Genomic DNA, 17,266 nt, shown 5'->3' with positions numbered 1-17,266 from the left:
ACAACTATATTGTAAAAGACTACCGCCACATCATTAAATGACATTGCTGTAATGTAATAACGCCGTAACAATGAGTCACTCCCTCCCTATTACGAACGAGCTAAATATGAAACGGCAAGGGAACAGTTTAGAAACATAGCTACACGACTGGCCATTAAAATTCTACACCACGAGGATGACGTGCTACAGACGCGAAATTTAACCTACAGGAAGAAGATGTTGTGATATGCAAATGATTAGCTTTCCAGAGCATTCACACAAAGTTGGCGCCGGTGGCGACACTTACAACGTGCTGACATGTGGAACGATTCCAACCGATTTCTCATACACAACAGCAGTTGGCCGGCGATGCCTGGTGAAACGTTGTTGCGATGCTTCGTGTAAGGAGAAGAAATGCGTACCATCACGTTTCCGACTTTGATAAAAGTCGGATTGTAGCCTATCGCGATTGCGGTTTATCGTATCGCGACATTGCTGCTCGCGTTGGTTGAGATCCAATGACTCTTAGCAGAATATGGAATCGGTGCGTTCAGGAGGGTAATACAGAACGCCATGCTGTATCCCAACGGCCTCGTATCACCAGCATTCGAGATGACAGGCATCTTATCCGCATGGCTGTAACGGATCGTGCAGCCACATCTCGATCCCTGAGTCAACAGATAGGGACTTCTGTAAAACAACAACCATCTGCACGAATAGTTCGACGACGTTTGCAGCAGCATGGACTGTAGTCTCGGAGACCATGGCTGTGGTTAGCCTTGACGCTGCTTCACAGACAGGAGCGCCTACGATGGTGAACCTGGGTGCGCGAATGGCAAAACGTCATTTTTTCGGATGAATCAAGGTTGTGTTTACAGCATCATGATGCTCGCTTCCGTGTTTGGCGACATCGCGGTGAACGCACATTGGAAGTGTGTATTCGTCATCGCCATACTGGCGTATTACCCGGCCTGATGTTATGGGGTGCCATTGGTTACACGTCTCGGCCACCTCTTGGTCTCACTGACGGCACTTTGAACAGTGGACGTTACATTTCAGATGTGTTACGATCCGTGGCTCTACCCTTCATTCGATCCCTGCGAAACCCTACATTTCAGCAACATAATGCACGACCGCATGTTGCAGGTCCTGTACGGGCCTTTCTGGATACACAAAATGTTCGACTGCTGCCTTGGCCAGCACATTCTCCATATCTCTCACCAACTGAAAACGTCTGGTCAATGGTGGCCGAGCAACTGGCTCGTCGCAAAACGCCAGTCACTACACTTGATGAGCTATGGTGTCGTGTTGAAGCTTCATGGACAGCTGTACCTGTACACTCCATCCAAGCTCTGTTTGACTCAATGCCCAGGCGTATCAATGCCGTTATTACGGCCAGAGGTGGTTGTTCTGGGTACTGATTACTCAGGATCTATGCACCCAAATTGCGTGAAAATGTAATCACATGTCAGTTCTAGTATAATATATTTTTCCAATGAATACCCATTTATCATCTGCATTTCTTCTTGGTGTAGCAATTTTAATGGCCACATAGATAATATTGTCGGGAAGGCGAGCAAAGGTTGCGTTTCATTGGCAGGACACTTAGAAGATGCAACAAGTCCACTAAAGAGACAGCTTACACTACACTCGTTCGTCCTCTGTTAGAATATTGCTGCGCGGTGTGGGATCCTTACCAGGTGGGATTGACGGAGGACATCGAAAGGGTGAAAAAAAGGGCAGCTCGTTTTGTATTATCACGTTATAGGGGAGAGAGTGTGGCAGATATGATACACGAGTTGGGATGGAAGTCATTACAGCATAGACGTTTTTCGTCGCGGCGAGACCTTTTTACGAAATTTCAGTCACCAACTTTCTCTTCCGAATGCGAAAATATTTTGTTGAGCCCAACCTACATAGGTAGGAATGATCATCAAAATAAAATAAGAGAAATCAGAGCTCGAACAGAAAGGTTTAGGTGTTCGTTTTTCCCGCTCGCTGTTCGGGAGTGGAATAGTAGAGAGATAGTATGATTGTGGTTCGATGAACCCTCTGCCAAGCACTTAAATGTGAATTGCAGAGTAGTCATGTAGAAGTAGAAGTAGTGTATTTCGGAAATGCTTCCATTCTTGTCCACAAAGCCTATGATCATAACCTTTTTGGCGTGAGATAAATAGCCCCATTCCCGAAAACTCGTCTGATTTCTTAAAGATTTCAAGCCAGGCTTTTTTATTCTACATTAATTACTTTTCGTTTCTTCGCTTCATTCAGCTATACGACAAGAGGGGGATTCAGCGCAAGCAATTCTTATCATTTTTTACTACTGCGAAAGGACCTCTGTAGGGCGCTGTGTGCCAGTACGTAACGATTGCACTGTTCCCCCCCCCCCCCCCCCCCCCCCCCCCCCGCGCTTCCTGTGAGAGGACATTGCACATTGCAGTTGAACAATGTGACTGGACCGTGTATCGCGGTGTACCACGTGTATAGAACCGTGAAGGACGCTTTGAATTGTCAACGATTTCAAAAATGGTTCAAATGGCTCTGAGCACCATGGGACTTAACATCTGTGGTCATCAGTCCCCTAGAACTTAGAACTATTTAAACCTAACTAACCTACAGACATCACACACATCCATGCCCGAGGCAGGATTCGAACTTGCGACCGTAGCAGTCGCGCGGTTCGTCAACGATTTGCGATTTATGTTAATGAGGTTGAAAAAGCCGCGCGTTGTTTAAGACGATACAGCTAAACACATTATTTAGTGAATGAATAAAATTGTAGATTCAGCGATGGGATTATGTCGAGCAATGGTAAGCTATATATTTGAATTATAAAAAATATATCTCAGAAAAGTCAGTTTACTCTTACTTTTTTAAACACCATCATACTACGACGAATATAAAGAATTCTCAGCCTGGCAAAACACTAGTGACGTTTTTTTTATTTTTCAAGATAGTAACCTTGGAAATCACTATATTTAACTGAACGGCTTCTACCATTTCAGTACCTTCAGTAAAATAAGATTTGTCAAACCGTCTGTTATATGGGTGTATAATAAATGTTTCAGCTTCACTCTCTTCATTTGATGTAAATTATCTCCAAAGCAGTCATTTTATTCGACTTTGGCAACAAAACTAAAACACCTTTAGCGAAAGCAGTGAATGTGGAAGCACTTTAGAAGCGAAGGTCATGCAGTTTGGCATCAGCCGTAATAACGGACGCGAGCTGGCGTATGGTTCGTAGCAAAAATGTGACTTCGAACTGATGTAAATAATGTAGTCGACGTGTTACACTGTAACTCACCAAAATTTATTTTCTTATTAGTAATTATGCGTCGAGAATACAACAAGATTACACGTACAGTCAGACATTTCGGAAAACTCATCTGATTTCTGCAAGATTCCATGCCAGACTTATTTTTATTCTACATTAATTGCTTTTCGTTTCTTAGCTTCTTTCAGCCTGATACGCCACAAGAGAGGGGGATTCAGCTTAAGCAATTTCTCTGCCTTCTCACTCGCCGCTGATGCAAACATAATTGCCGGAACAAAGTGTGACATTTATCAATTTTGGGTTCCGTGCCTTAGTAGCTAAAAACAGAATCGTTACAGGATCGCTTCCCCGTCAGTCCGTCTTTCTGAAGCTTCGAAGCCAATGCAGTCCAAAGATACGGCCGTTTATGTCACATATTTTAATACTCGCAAACTCACTTATCAAGACATGTAGGGTACTTGCCGTTGGGCTAGAGTCATGAAATTTGGAAAAAAGGTTTCACAGTACAACCAGAGGAAAAAAATCCGGAAACTATGAACTTGTAATTATATCACACGAAACACTTTTTTTGTCATTTCTTATCTGATTGTCTCTTCGTGCGTGTCTTAGAAACGAGTAGACGCACCAAGCTGAAATTTATGCCTACGGTTCTTGGCGGTATAAAAAATTGAAGCTTCTAATTTACTTAGGTTAAGTACGGCCATTTAAGTCATATACTTTGATACTCGCGAACTCAATCCCCAAAATCGTTATATGGTACTTCTCGTTGACCTACTGTAAAGAAATCTGGTAAGACGAAAGATTTCACAGTACAGGTAAAGGAAAAAAAATCCGAAAATTTGTAATTTGTATTATTATCACACGTCAGTTGTTTTCCGACGTCGTATTTGATATTAAAACAATCAGTAGCTCTACATTCAGGCAGACTGGGTCGCAATGGTAAAAGGCAAAACATCAGGCAAGAAATGACTTTATTGCTCATATAACGCGTTTCGGAATTTATCCATCATGAGGTATCCAGAAGCGATTACTGCACTGGGCATCTGATTATAGATAAATTCCGAGACACGTCATATGAGCAATACAGTCATTCCTTACCTGGTGTTTGGCTTATACCACTGTGACCCAGTCAGCCTGAATGGAGAATTACTGATTATTATAGTAATGATCGCCTGCCACCTGCAAGACTTTGTCACATTTATATTATTGAAATTAGAATATTCTCGAGAATCTTGGACACTGATATCTTGCCAGTATCAATGTCGATAACAGGCCAAAATATGTTGAGACCCTCAATTTCCAGACTGGATGAGCTATCTACGTACATAGTTAAGTTTGTAAGTCCTGTTCACACCTGGCCAATTTTTTTAGTGTGATGACTGGGTGTTGTGTGCTGTCCTTACGTTAGTTAGGTTTAAGTAGTTCTAAGTTCTAGGGGACTGATGACCATAGATGTTAAGTCCCATAGTGCTCAGAACGATTTGAACCATTTTTTACTGTGTCCAAAGTACTTGTGCCTCTGTCGGGCGCAGTATGAAAGTCGCAAGAATCCGAAACACCGATAAGTGCGCCTAACCTTGGTGGTGGACGAGTATTTGAGTATTCGCAATATGTGGACGTGTAGCCGGAATAGCGTTTTTCAGTTTATTCAGCAGTGAAGCATGATGCTCATAGACACTGGCTCTGCCTTTCTCGTCTCAAGATGGGAATGCAGAAAACGCTAGTTATTACCTTCTCTGCAGATGGAACCGGTTTTGCTTTCTTTGCTTCATTTTCACTTCCCTCTTCTCTGCCTTGTAATGATGCAATCATATTTAATCCTGTTACGCGATGTCGGAGAAACTCCCTGTAAATCGCGTTTGAAATAACTCCAAACAGTCGTGAGCGAAGTTAACTCGAAAGGGACGCCGTCGATGAGGACGCGGCATCCATCGATATCCACAACTTCGAGTGAGCTGTGGTGGGCAAGGGCGACCGATATCTTTTCATTGTTTTGAGTTCTTGTGCTTTCAGTCGGCGATCATTGAGCGCGACATTATCAATTTTTGTCGTAATCTCATTGTTTGTGGATGCTTTTCGACCTTCTGCATACTCGTCATCTTCAGTGTACGCACGATTACGCATAAATTAATTAGCCCTGTTCTGAACTATCTTAAATGGAGAGAAGGATCATTTTACAAGAAATCCAACTTTTCTTTTCTAATCGTTGCTGCCGAACTTCACAAAATGAAAAATGTCTTAAAAAGTTAAACATCACACCATCTGAGATAGTGAAAATTTTTTTTTTTTTAGAAATACGCTTTTGAGTTCTGTACCACGAAGGATAGGACGAGGTGCTCCAGGCAAGACACATTGTAGGGCTCATACGTTCCCACACAAATACCAAGTAATCTACCAGTGGTGATCCCAATTGGGAAAATTTGGGATGTGGTACTAATCTGGTCACATTTGACCACGGGAAATACGAATCTGGATGGCCGGACGGGGATTTGAATCGTGGCCCTCCGGAATGCGAGTCCAATGTCTTCCCACTGCGCCACTTCACTCCTACTGGTACCGAAAACAGTGTACTGCATGACAAAACGTGGGCCACCCAGAATGGGAGGAGGAAACGAAATGAAACTGCGTCAGTTGAGAGGGCATGTGATGTTATTTTAGGGATTGCAATATCGAGTCAGACTTACAAAGACCTTTGCAGTACGAGCCCAGTTACCAGCATGACGTTGCACCCTCTCTGATCTGCATGCGTTCACTGATTCATTTGGGAAGGGTGTGATAAGGCCGTTGTATACTCCCCTGAGACAAGCTTGGGACGACTGTTGTAACTGGATCTTGATATCCTGAGTACTGGCACTCATAAGGAGCCGATGTCCCAGGTGGTCACACATGTACTATCGGTGACGTATTTGAGAATCTTGCTAGCCACGGGAGTCCGTCAGCACCACGTAGACAATTGATAGACAGACGTGCCAAGTTGGACGGGCATTGTCCTGTTGAAAAATGACACCACGACACTGTGACATTAGAGGTAACATATGAGGACTCAGGTTGTCCGTGACGTACGGTTGTGGCGTCAGAGTTTCCTCGGTCACTACCAACTGTGACCTGAAATCATACCTGATGGCTACCCACACTAGTCGCCAGAGCTAACACCACAGTACCTCTCCAAAACGTTGGAAGAATGTGAGCTTATCCGAGGTCTTCGCGATGCTCACCAACTGTGATTCATCTCTGAACACGGTGCGACGCCGTTTGTGTTGTTGGGACGGTAATTCCTCCGTGGGGCTGCTGGTGGACACCCACCAGTGGTGCCGGATGGCAGTGAATGTTGCTACACAATACGGCGATCTTTGCTTGTGGTGGTCGCACTTGGTCGACCAGTAAGTTACGTAGAGTGTGCCAACACTTACATTCCCATACACTAAAACATCGGGTTACTGTCACATCCAAATGCTCCACAAATACGAATACTGCACGACAGACCAGGAGGCCAAATGGAGGCCTACGGTGAGAGTAACCTTGGCGACAGAATTGTACCACTTCTGTCTAGGGCCAGAGACTATTACAGCGTACGGATGTGACATCAAAAGGACGTGCTGCTCAATGCGGTGGACGCCATATTGATTTTGGCATATTTAACTGTTTTGTTTTATAACTTACGGTACTTCAAAGCAATGGCGCATTCATTCACAACAATAAAATTCATGTTCTTCCTTGTTACAAATACCTGACTGTTTATTTCCGAATATGTGACGATTTCCGAGTGTGTGATTAGGCACGAACCTAAGAGGACAGCTTAAATTGCTGTGGATGAGTGTATTTCTGAATGCAAATATGATGAAGAGAGACATATGTTACAACGAATTAGAGGCACTTCTGGCTGGTATAATTTTAGACAACATGTCACAAATCCTGTCTGGTGCTGATAACGGTGTTTCACACGAATATGCGGCATCCCCGGGTCTTACAAAGGGATCACTCAACGTCTGACGCTGTTCACGCCGCTTGTACAAGGATTGTTTGATAAATCTGGAAAAAAATAAGAAAAAAGTTTGTTTCGTAAACAGCTCACCTTACTTCTTGACATAGTTAAAGGAAGGATGTACACTTGGTCCAGCGATCCTCCAGCTTTTTCATCCCATCTGAAAAATAGGTTGTGTCAAACTCTGCAAAACACTCGATGACTGCAACTCCTACTTCCTCACTTGTTGAGAATTTATTCCTTGGAAGTTAAAGTTTCAAGTTATGGAACAGGAAGAAATGACTTCGGGCTAAGTCTGTAGAATAAGGCGCCCGGGGAAACAGTTCAAAGCCGGATTCGTGTCCTTTCGCTATTATTACCGGTGATGTGTGTGATGGTGGATTATCCTGGTGAAAGAGCTTGCCAACCTTGGTCTTTTTTCAGCCAGCGCAATTTTCAAACGATCTAACAAATGGTTCAAATGGCTCTGAGCACTATGGGACTTAACATCTGTGGTCATCAGTCCCCTAGACTAAGAACTTCGTAAACCTAACTAACCTAAGGACATCACACACATCCATGCCCGAGGCAGGATTCGAAACTGGGACCGTAGTGGCCACGTGGTTCCAGACTGAAGCGTCTAGAACCGCACGGCCACACCGGCCGGCAAACGATCTAACAATGAAGCACAATAGCGTCCAGTCATGGCTCTGTCTTTCAGCAAGTAATCTATTATGATTATTACTTGAGAAGTCCAAAAACAGCAGCGATCACCGTACCAGCTGACAAAATGGTCTTTGCCTTCTTCGGTGCACTTTCACCAGCCTCTGTCCATTCTTTTGACTGTTATTTTCACTCTTGTGTGGACTGATAGATCCAGGTTTCATAAACAGTCACAAATCGGCACACAAAAAGTCTTGCGGATTGCGACTAGACATTGCCAGACGTTGCGTTGAAATGTGCCAGAGGGCATCGCCATATCGTGGATTTTGACAATGGTTCCTTTTGTGGTGACCGCAATTGGAGGACCGGAGTGCACTTCATGTTCGGCATTTGGCCAACAACATTTAAATTGAAACTTCCTGCCAGATTAAAACTGTGTCCCGACCGAAACTCGAACTGGGCACCTTTGCCTTTCATGGGCAAGTACTCTACCATCTCAGCCCGGTCCTCACATCTTTACTTCTGCCAGTATCTCGTCTCCTACCTTCTAAACTTTACAGAAGCTCTCCAGCGAACCTCTCAGAACTAGCACTCCTGAAAGAAAGGATACTGCGGAGACCTGGTTTAGCCACAGTCTGGGGGATGTTTCCAGAATGAGGTTTTCACTCTGCAGCGGAGTGTGCGCTGACATGAAACTTCTTGGCAGATTACAACTGTGTGCCCGATCGAGTCTCGGTCGGGCACACAGTTTTAATCTGGCAGGAAGTTTCATATCAGTGCACACTCCGCTCCAGAGTGAAAATCTCATTCTGGAAACATTTAAATTCATTAATCATGGTGTTCAATGATGGAGCAGAGTCTGTGTGAACTTCATCCACTTCTGTTTTGATTTGTGCGGCAGCCCATGCCTTCAAATGAAAATGTTTAATAGAAGCACGAAACTCAGTTTTCTCCATTTTCAATTTCAGCCGACGCACTGAGCAATTCAGACGAGTGTCAATAATGAACTGTATGGTGTACGTTGTTGGAAATCTTTACAGGATCCTTGGAATAATCAAGCTTCCCAACCATGAAGTCTTAACAAAAATGTACCATTACTTTATGGGAATTTACGAGACCTACCTAAACACCATTTTATACCCTACCAAACGCAAAGAACACTAACGCCCTCTACCTATCATACAGAATGGCAGCTCTAATCGTTTACATACCTGCCGATGGTTTTTAGGTATACGAAGGTACGTTGACATCCGGCCGTGTCTTCTGGGTGCTTCACTCGTTTTTGTCAGGCAGTGGGTAATGCTAGTGGTTAATGAGGCGGCTGACATTTGTGTTGGCGGTTACGGAAAGCAGGTTCACCGGAATAAGCGGCCGCGCGCGTCGCGCCAGAAGGACACGGATCAGCTGTTGACGGCAGGTGCGTCGCGTGATTCCTCCGCAGGGCATCCTGAAGGGCAGCGGACGGAGCCGTGGCGGCGCCCCGACGTCTGTGCGCTTCCCGACGCCCGGCGAGGAGTCGCACGTGATCGGCGTCGGCGGCCTCGAATGCCTCTGCTCCGACGACGACGACGACGACGACGATGACGACGACGAGGCGAGCGCCGCCGCGGAACTGGCCGCCCTGGAGGTGAGGCCCTGTCTCCTCTGCGCGTCCTCGCACTGCGGTGGGGCAGAGCGTGCGCTAATCACGATTAAGCCCACAGTGCAGGGTGAGTCAAAAAGGACTTCACAACTTTAGAATGATACAGAAAATTATTGAGATAACTTACCGAATCGTTAGATGTGTCAATTTGTAGCAAACAACGTCTAGTTTGTAGTAGTAGATGGCGTAATACCCGCGAGCCAAAACAAAGTGCGTAAGTTTTGTTTTGTGTATATAAAAGCGTCTCCACACCATCCAACGAACTTTGCAGATGACATGATGTTCGTGAATAAAAACGGTGACACAAGCACGGAGTAAATATGTTGCAAACAGCAAAAATAATGCTCAAAAACATTATGTAACTTGCAATAAATAAGATTAAAAAAGCCCACTGATGATGGTGATATTTGTCGCCGAAACTAGTTTGGGAAAATAAAGAAATTAAACATATAACAAGGTGTTTTGCATCAAGGCGGACTCAACTTCTGATATCGTTGAACGTCTAGTTTTTTGTTCTTTGTGGCCCGCAGTGCAAAATACGTTTTTTAGTGACATGATTATTACGAATATCATCTAGCTACACTGCTCTTTACATGCTTTCTGTTTAATAAATCATTCACGATGAGCCCATTTCGGCATACTGCCATCATCAGGTGCTCTATAATTACAAAAACAAGCGATGGTCTTAATATAATGGTCTGTAACTATGATCAGAAAAGTTATACTGGATCGTCAGGTATTGTTACCTTACATGTATTATCGTTGCTGCCATGTCCTGTCTTTGTTTACAATTCTTAGTTTCTCCTTATACAGGGTGTTACAAAAAGGTACGGCCAAACTTTCAGGAAAGAAAGAAAATGTTATGTGGACATGTGTCCGTAAACGCTTACTTTCCATGTTGGAGCTCATTTTATTACTTCTCTTCAAATCACTTTAATCATGGAATGGAAACACACAGCAACAGAACGTACCAGCGTGGCTTCAAACATTTTGTTACAGGAAATGTTCAAAATGTCCTCCGTTAGCGAGGATACATGCGTCCACCCTCCGTCGCATGGAATCCCTGATGCACTGATGCAGCCCTGGAGAATGCCGTATTGTATCACAGCCGTCCACAATACGAGCACGAAGAGTCTCTACGTTTGGTACCGGGGTTGCGTAGACAAGAGCTTTCAAATGCCGCCGTAATTGAACGCCGAGAGGGTTGAGGTCAGGAGACCGTGGAGGCCATCGAATTGGTCCGCCTCTACCAATCCATCGGTCACCGAATCTGTTGTTGAGAAGCGTACGAACACTTTGACTGAAATGTGCAGAAGCTCCATCGTGTATGAACCACAGGTTGTGTCGTACTTGTAAAGGCACATGGTCTAGCAGCACAGGCAGAGTATGAAATCATGATAACGTGCTCCATTGAGCGTTGGTGGACGAAACTAAAATGAGCTCTAACATGGAAATTAAGCGTTTCCGGACACATGTCCACATAACATATTTTCTTTATTTGTGTGTAAGGAATGTTTCCTGAAAGTTTGGCCATATCTTTTTGTAACACCCTGTATGTACACTGGAGATGTATAGGGGGTGTCAAAAAAATGTATACACACTTTGAAGCATCATAGAAAATTTAATTCCCGTTCTACAACGTTAAACTTCTGGCAATGGAAAGATTAAAGCCCAATTGTAAAAATAAATGTACTTTGCAAATGTGATTAATGTTCAAACTGGTGGCCTTTAGCATCAATACGTTTCTGAGTACGAGTCACCACTGATTCCGCACATCGTACCAAAGTGTCCAATGAGATTTCTGCGCTCACCGCCTGAATCTCATTCCGAAGTGTGTCCAGGTTACGTGGTTTACCTTTGTACACCTCATCTTCTACTGTGCCCCATAAGAAGAAATCCAGCGGCGTGAGGTCTGGAGAGCGTGCAGGAAACTCGATTGGTCCCCTGCGTTCTATCCACTGGCCTTGCACATTGTGATCCAGGTATGCTCGTACGTCCCTATGACAGTACGGCAGGGCGCCATCTTGTTGGAAATAAAACTCATCATTACCGTATAATGCACGAATGGCAGGGAATATGGAGTCAGCAAGCATTGTTAGGTCCGTTTCTCCAGTAACAGTACCTTCAATGTGGAAAGGCCCAATGAGTCCCCTTGCAGACAAACCACACCACACATTTACACCAGGCAAATTCAGCCATTTCAACTGTAATGTGAAGATTATCTTCAGCCCAGTACACACAATTGTGCCTATTGACAGATCCATTGAGTTTGAATTGGGCTTCATCCGACCAAATTATGCTACAACAAATCCCGGTTCACGTCTCACCATCTCCTGAACCCATTTACAAAATTCTAACCTTCGATCTGGATCGTCGTCACTTAGCTGTTGCACCAGCCTTGGAATGTACACACAAAACTTGTCCTTCTTCAGAATGCAGAGCACACTACTAGCGCTTAGATTACTCTCACATTCCACTTGCCTTGAAGATTTTTAAGGTGAACGCTGAAACAGTTCCAAGACTGCATTTGTGGAATCATCACTTGTAGCTGTACGAGGTCGCCCTGATCGACCTTTATGCACATCACACACTGTTCCATGAATTTCGAATTTGTCTCGTAGACGTGTAATTGTTACCTTGGAGGTGTTTCTGTACCATACTCACTTCTCCACTGTCTTCGAACCGCAGCTACATTCTCAAACTTCCAGTACCACTTAATTATCTGCTTCCGCACTTCAAAGCTCAAACGCACATCCGCCATGTTGCAGTTACTTCCTTGCCACTGCTGCCACCTGTCGAAGAAACATACCATTACTCTCTCACAGATATTTAACCTTGTACAACGGGAAATAAATTGTCTATGACAGTTCAAAGTGTGTATACATTTTTTTTGACGCACCCTGTATATCAGATTTTAGTTGGTTTTTATGTATGCAATTTTCTCTTGCCAGCTAGGAAGACAATGCATCAGCGATATTACATGTTCAGATAGTTACTATTATAAATGACTGATGTCCATACGAAAACATAATTAGAACCAAACCAATAACATTAAAAAAAACGAATCTCCAAACATCATTTATAATGGTAACTATGTGAACATGTAATATCGCTGATCCACTGTCATCGAAGCTGTCAAGAGAAAAATAGGCTACATAAAATCCAACCAATATAAGATATACATCTCCAGTGCACATATAAGGAGACGAGCGAGGTGGCGCAGTGGTTAGACACTGGACTCTCATTCGGGAGGACGACGGTTTAATCCCGCGTCCGGCCATCCTGATTTAGGTTTTCCGTGATTTCCCTAAATCACTCCAGGCAAATGCCGGGATGGTTCCTCTGAAAGGGCACGGCCGACTTCCTTCCCCATCCTTCCCTAATCCGATGAGACCGATGACCACGCTGTCTGGTCTCCTTCCCCAAACCAACCAACCAATCATATAAGGAGAAACTAAGAAATCTAAAAAAAAAAAAGATAGGACATGGCAGCAACGATTTTACATGTAAGGTAGAAACACCTAAGGATGTATTTATAAATTTCCTGATCATAATTACAGACCATTATATTCCGACCATCGCTTATATACACTCCTGGAAATTGAAATAAGAACACCGTGAATTCATTGTCTCAGGAAGGGGAAACTTTGTGACACATTCCTGGGGTCAGATACGTCACATGATCACACTGACAGAACCACAGGCACATAGACACAGGCAACAGAGCATGCACAATGTCGGCACTAGCACAGTGTATATCCACCTTTCGCAGCAATGCAGGCTGCTATTCTCCCATGGAGACGATCGTAGAGATGCTGGATGTAGTCCTGTGGAACGGCTTGCCATGCCATTTCCACCTGGCGCCTCAGTTGGACCAGCGTTCGTGCTGGACGTGCAGACCGCGTGAGACGACGCTTCATCCAGTCCCAAACATGCTCAATGGGGGACAGATCCGGAGATCTTGCTGGCCAGGGTAGTTGACTTACACCTTCTAGAGCACGTTGGGTGGCACGGGATACATGCGGACGTGCATTGTCCTGTTGGAACAGCAAGTTCCCTTGCCGGTCTAGGAATGGTAGAACGATGGGTTCGATGACGGTTTGGATGTACCGTGCACTATTCAGTGTCCCCTCGACGATCACCAGAGGTGTACGGCCAGTGTAGGAGATCGCTCCCCACACCATGATGCCGGGTGTTGGCCTCGGTCGTATACAGTCCTGATTGTGGCGCTCACCTGCACGGCGCCAAACACGCATACGACCATCATTGGCACCAAGGCAGAAGCGACTCTCATCGCTAAAGACGACACGTCTCATTTCGTCCCTCCATTCACGCCTGTCGCGACACCACTGGAGGCGGGCTGCACGATTTTGGGGCGTGAGCGGAAGACGGCCTAACGGTGTGCGGGACCGTAGCCCAGCTTCATGGAGACGGTTGCGAATGGTCCTCGCCGATACCCCAGGAGCAACAGTGTCCCTAATTTGCTGGGAAGTGGCGGTGCGGTCCCCTACGGCACTGCGTAGGATCCTACGGCCTTGGCGTGCATCCGTGCGTCGCTGCGGTCCAGTCCCAGGTCGACGGGCACGTGTACCTTCCGCCGACCACTGGCGACAACATCGATGTACTGTGGAGACCTCACGCCCCACGTGTTGAGCAATTCGGCGGTACGTCCACCCGGCCTCCCGCATGCCCACTATACGCCCTCGCTCAAAGTCCGTCAACTGCATATACGATTCACGTCCACGCTGTCGCGGCATGCTACCAAAAGACTGCGATGGAGCTCCGTATGCCACGGCAAACTGGCTGACACTGACGGCGGCGGTGCACAAATGCTGCGCAGCTAGCGCCATTCGACGGCCAACACCGCGGTTCCTGGTGTGTCCGCTGTGCCGTGCGTGTGACCATTGCTTGTACAGCCCTCTCGCAGTGTCCGGAGCAAGTATGGTGGGTCTGACACACCGGTGTCAATGTGTGCTTTTTTCAATTTCCAGGAGTGTATTTACACGTCACCTAATGACGACAACATGCTGAAATGGGATCATCTTGAATAATTTATAACATGAAAACCATTTAAAGTGCAGTGTACGTCGGTGGTATTTATAATAATCATGTCGCTAAAAAAAAATCTCAAGTTTGGTTCACATAATGCATCAATACCTCATTCCACCACCAGGAGCGCCAGCGCAGTGTACCGTTAAAATGGCTACTTTCACTGTATGTTTTGATTGACACCACCGGATTCCTTTCTCTGGTGTTTCATTAAAGTCTGTGTGTATGTTCCTCACCTACCACACAGTTTAACCGATCTGAAAAATCGAATCTGCACTGCCGTTGCACACGTCATGCCCTATTTGTTGCAACGAGTGTAGGAAGAAACCGATTATCGGTGGGATGTTTGCTGCATCACAACTGGTACTCACATCGAACTAAAATGACACTTGACACTTGTGTGTGAAACTTAAGGTTGTTTTCTGTGAAATAACACATCTACTGATTTTGTAAGTTATCCCAATAAATTTCTGTATCACTGCAAATTTGTAAATTCCTTTTTAATTCACCCTGTGTAGTATTACCATTGGAAAAATTTTCTGACTTGACTAACGTTTTTGATTGTGTGGACCGTGATATCCTAATAGGAGGTGGTTCTGATTGAACAGACGGTGTTCCGAGAGCTACTACAATGCTTTCAGCATACATCACAGGACGCTGAAACGTTGTTGGTATGTTCTTTGATACTAGCGACACCAACAAATTTTCCATAAAGCGTAATACCAAGGGGGAAGGGGGTACTTTGCACCCACTACCAACAAAAAAACCCTAAAAAAACAAATCTTGTTAAATGTGTTTACCGTTTTTAACAACATACTTTTAAATAGGTACTGATGTATGAGTAGGGTACATAGCCTGAAAATATCTTTTAGCAACACATCTTCTTTAGTGTTTACACGAAATGGAGGGGCACTACATGACCACTACAAAAATTAAAAAATACAAAATTCGTTCATTGTAGTTGATTTCCATTTGCAACATAACTTTTAAAGTTATATAAATGCGTAAAAAGGGCCCTAAATCCGAAAATATGAACTGTCACTTCTAACACTCAAATTTTTAGGGATAACTGTTACTGGAATACTTAAAACAGTTACAGAATCTGACATAAGAAATTACTAAAAACAATAAATATTTTTTCAAAATTTTACAATATAAAATACCGCCTTAGATACGATAGTTTAAGAAGATGGGCTCAAAGTAACTCCCCACCTCCCACCCATTTGTGCTGTGAGGGTTCCACTTTCTGCTAACAAGTGAAAATTGGGCACTGTAAGCAGTCATAATATGGAATGTTTCCTGTTTTGACATCAGTATGCTGTTTGTCACTTGACGACACGTGTTGATTTCTTTCGTGGGTGTAAAGGCTTAAGAAGGTCGAAGATTCCTGTATAAAATGCAATGGCTGTTGAGAAGAGAGACCGTGCACTGCTGGTAAAGTTCTTTTATCAGAACAGCAGCGCTGCATTGTGGGAATATCGCCAACAGATACACCTGGAAAGAGACTCCATGTCAGTAAATGGACTAAAGAGTATGAACAAGAAGTTCAAAGAAATAGGTGAATGAGGAGGTACAGCAGAGAGAGAGAGAGAGAGAGAGAGAGAGAGAGAGAGAGAGAGAGAGAGAGAGAGAGAGGAGGGGGGCGACTCGTTTCCATGGCAGTTGCTGATGAGGTTGCAATAGCTGTGTGCAACGTGTCTCAAATTCTGCAACCAGTCCTTGAGCTGTGTCACGGGAATTCGCTCTCCATTCATCAACAGCTCAAAAGATGTTGCTGCTCATTTTACACTAGTATCCCTACACAGGATTCAGAATGTGAACCAAATGTAGCCCCAAGATTGGCCACAGTGCTCTAACTTTGCCCTTCGCTTTTTGGCACCCTTGGAAAGGGTTGACATGTGGCCAGGGAATATACATTAGACGGACAATACACATTTTACTCTGCACGGTGTCGTGAGTGCACAGAACAGTCGCATATAGCGCTCTACTCTGCTACATGTTGTGCAGGAACATCCACTGCACTCAGGTTATGTGACTGTGTGGTGTGGTTTCAGAACGTTCTTCATTCTTGGTCCGTTTATCTTCGAGGAGATGGTACCTCGTGGGCCTGTTAGGTGTACAGTGACATTTGCTCGTTATGTGGACCCCCTTATGCAACACGGCCCGAGTTTTGCGAGAACGTGACTGTGATTGCCATAACTACTGTATTCATGCAAGATGGGGCGACACCACAAGTCACTCGTCAGGTGAAAGATTTGCTTCCAGAAAACTTCGGTAACGATCACATAATCTCTAGGCAATTTCAAGATGTGTGGTCTTCATATCCTCCGACCTAAATTCATGTGACTTCTGGTTGTGGGGGTATCTGAAAGGTCCTGTCTGTCAAGGATGTATCTGGGCTCTTCCTGATCTAACGAACAGCATACAGCATACGACATACCACTCTGATTACACTAGATATGCTAAAGATTATGAGAATGCGAGACTCACATTGGTTATTTGGCTTCGACCAAAGACAACGAATAAACCAACGCGAAGGGTGAGCCGCGTACACCGTAAGTGCACTTTAGCTTTGCACGACGCCTCTTTTGTACAGCCTGCCAATGAAATCGTATGAGTATCTCAGAGACACTTTCATGTTTAAAAAACGAAACCGTGACGAAACATGCTACTCCCCGTTTCTTCATTTTTACCTATT

At 44.6% G+C, this 17,266-nt stretch overlaps 1 protein-coding gene across 3 annotated transcripts in view; it reads left to right on the top strand.

The window, feature by feature from the left end:
* Window positions 1–17,266, top strand: part of LOC126365893 (uncharacterized) — a 468,728-nt gene that overhangs the window by 394,788 nt on the left and 56,674 nt on the right. For all 3 annotated transcript variants that reach the window (XM_050008611.1, XM_050008609.1, XM_050008610.1), the window contains one exon: window positions 9,319–9,504. In XM_050008611.1, the coding sequence (XP_049864568.1) occupies window positions 9,319–9,504 (186 nt within the window). The remainder of the gene's footprint in view (window positions 1–9,318; window positions 9,505–17,266) is intronic.

This window comes from Schistocerca gregaria, chromosome 4 (assembly GCF_023897955.1).
Source record: "Schistocerca gregaria isolate iqSchGreg1 chromosome 4, iqSchGreg1.2, whole genome shotgun sequence".
NCBI classification, from domain to species: domain Eukaryota; kingdom Metazoa; phylum Arthropoda; class Insecta; order Orthoptera; family Acrididae; genus Schistocerca; species Schistocerca gregaria.
Note: the sequence above shows the minus strand (reverse complement) of the source record. Positions and strands in the feature narration are given on the sequence as shown.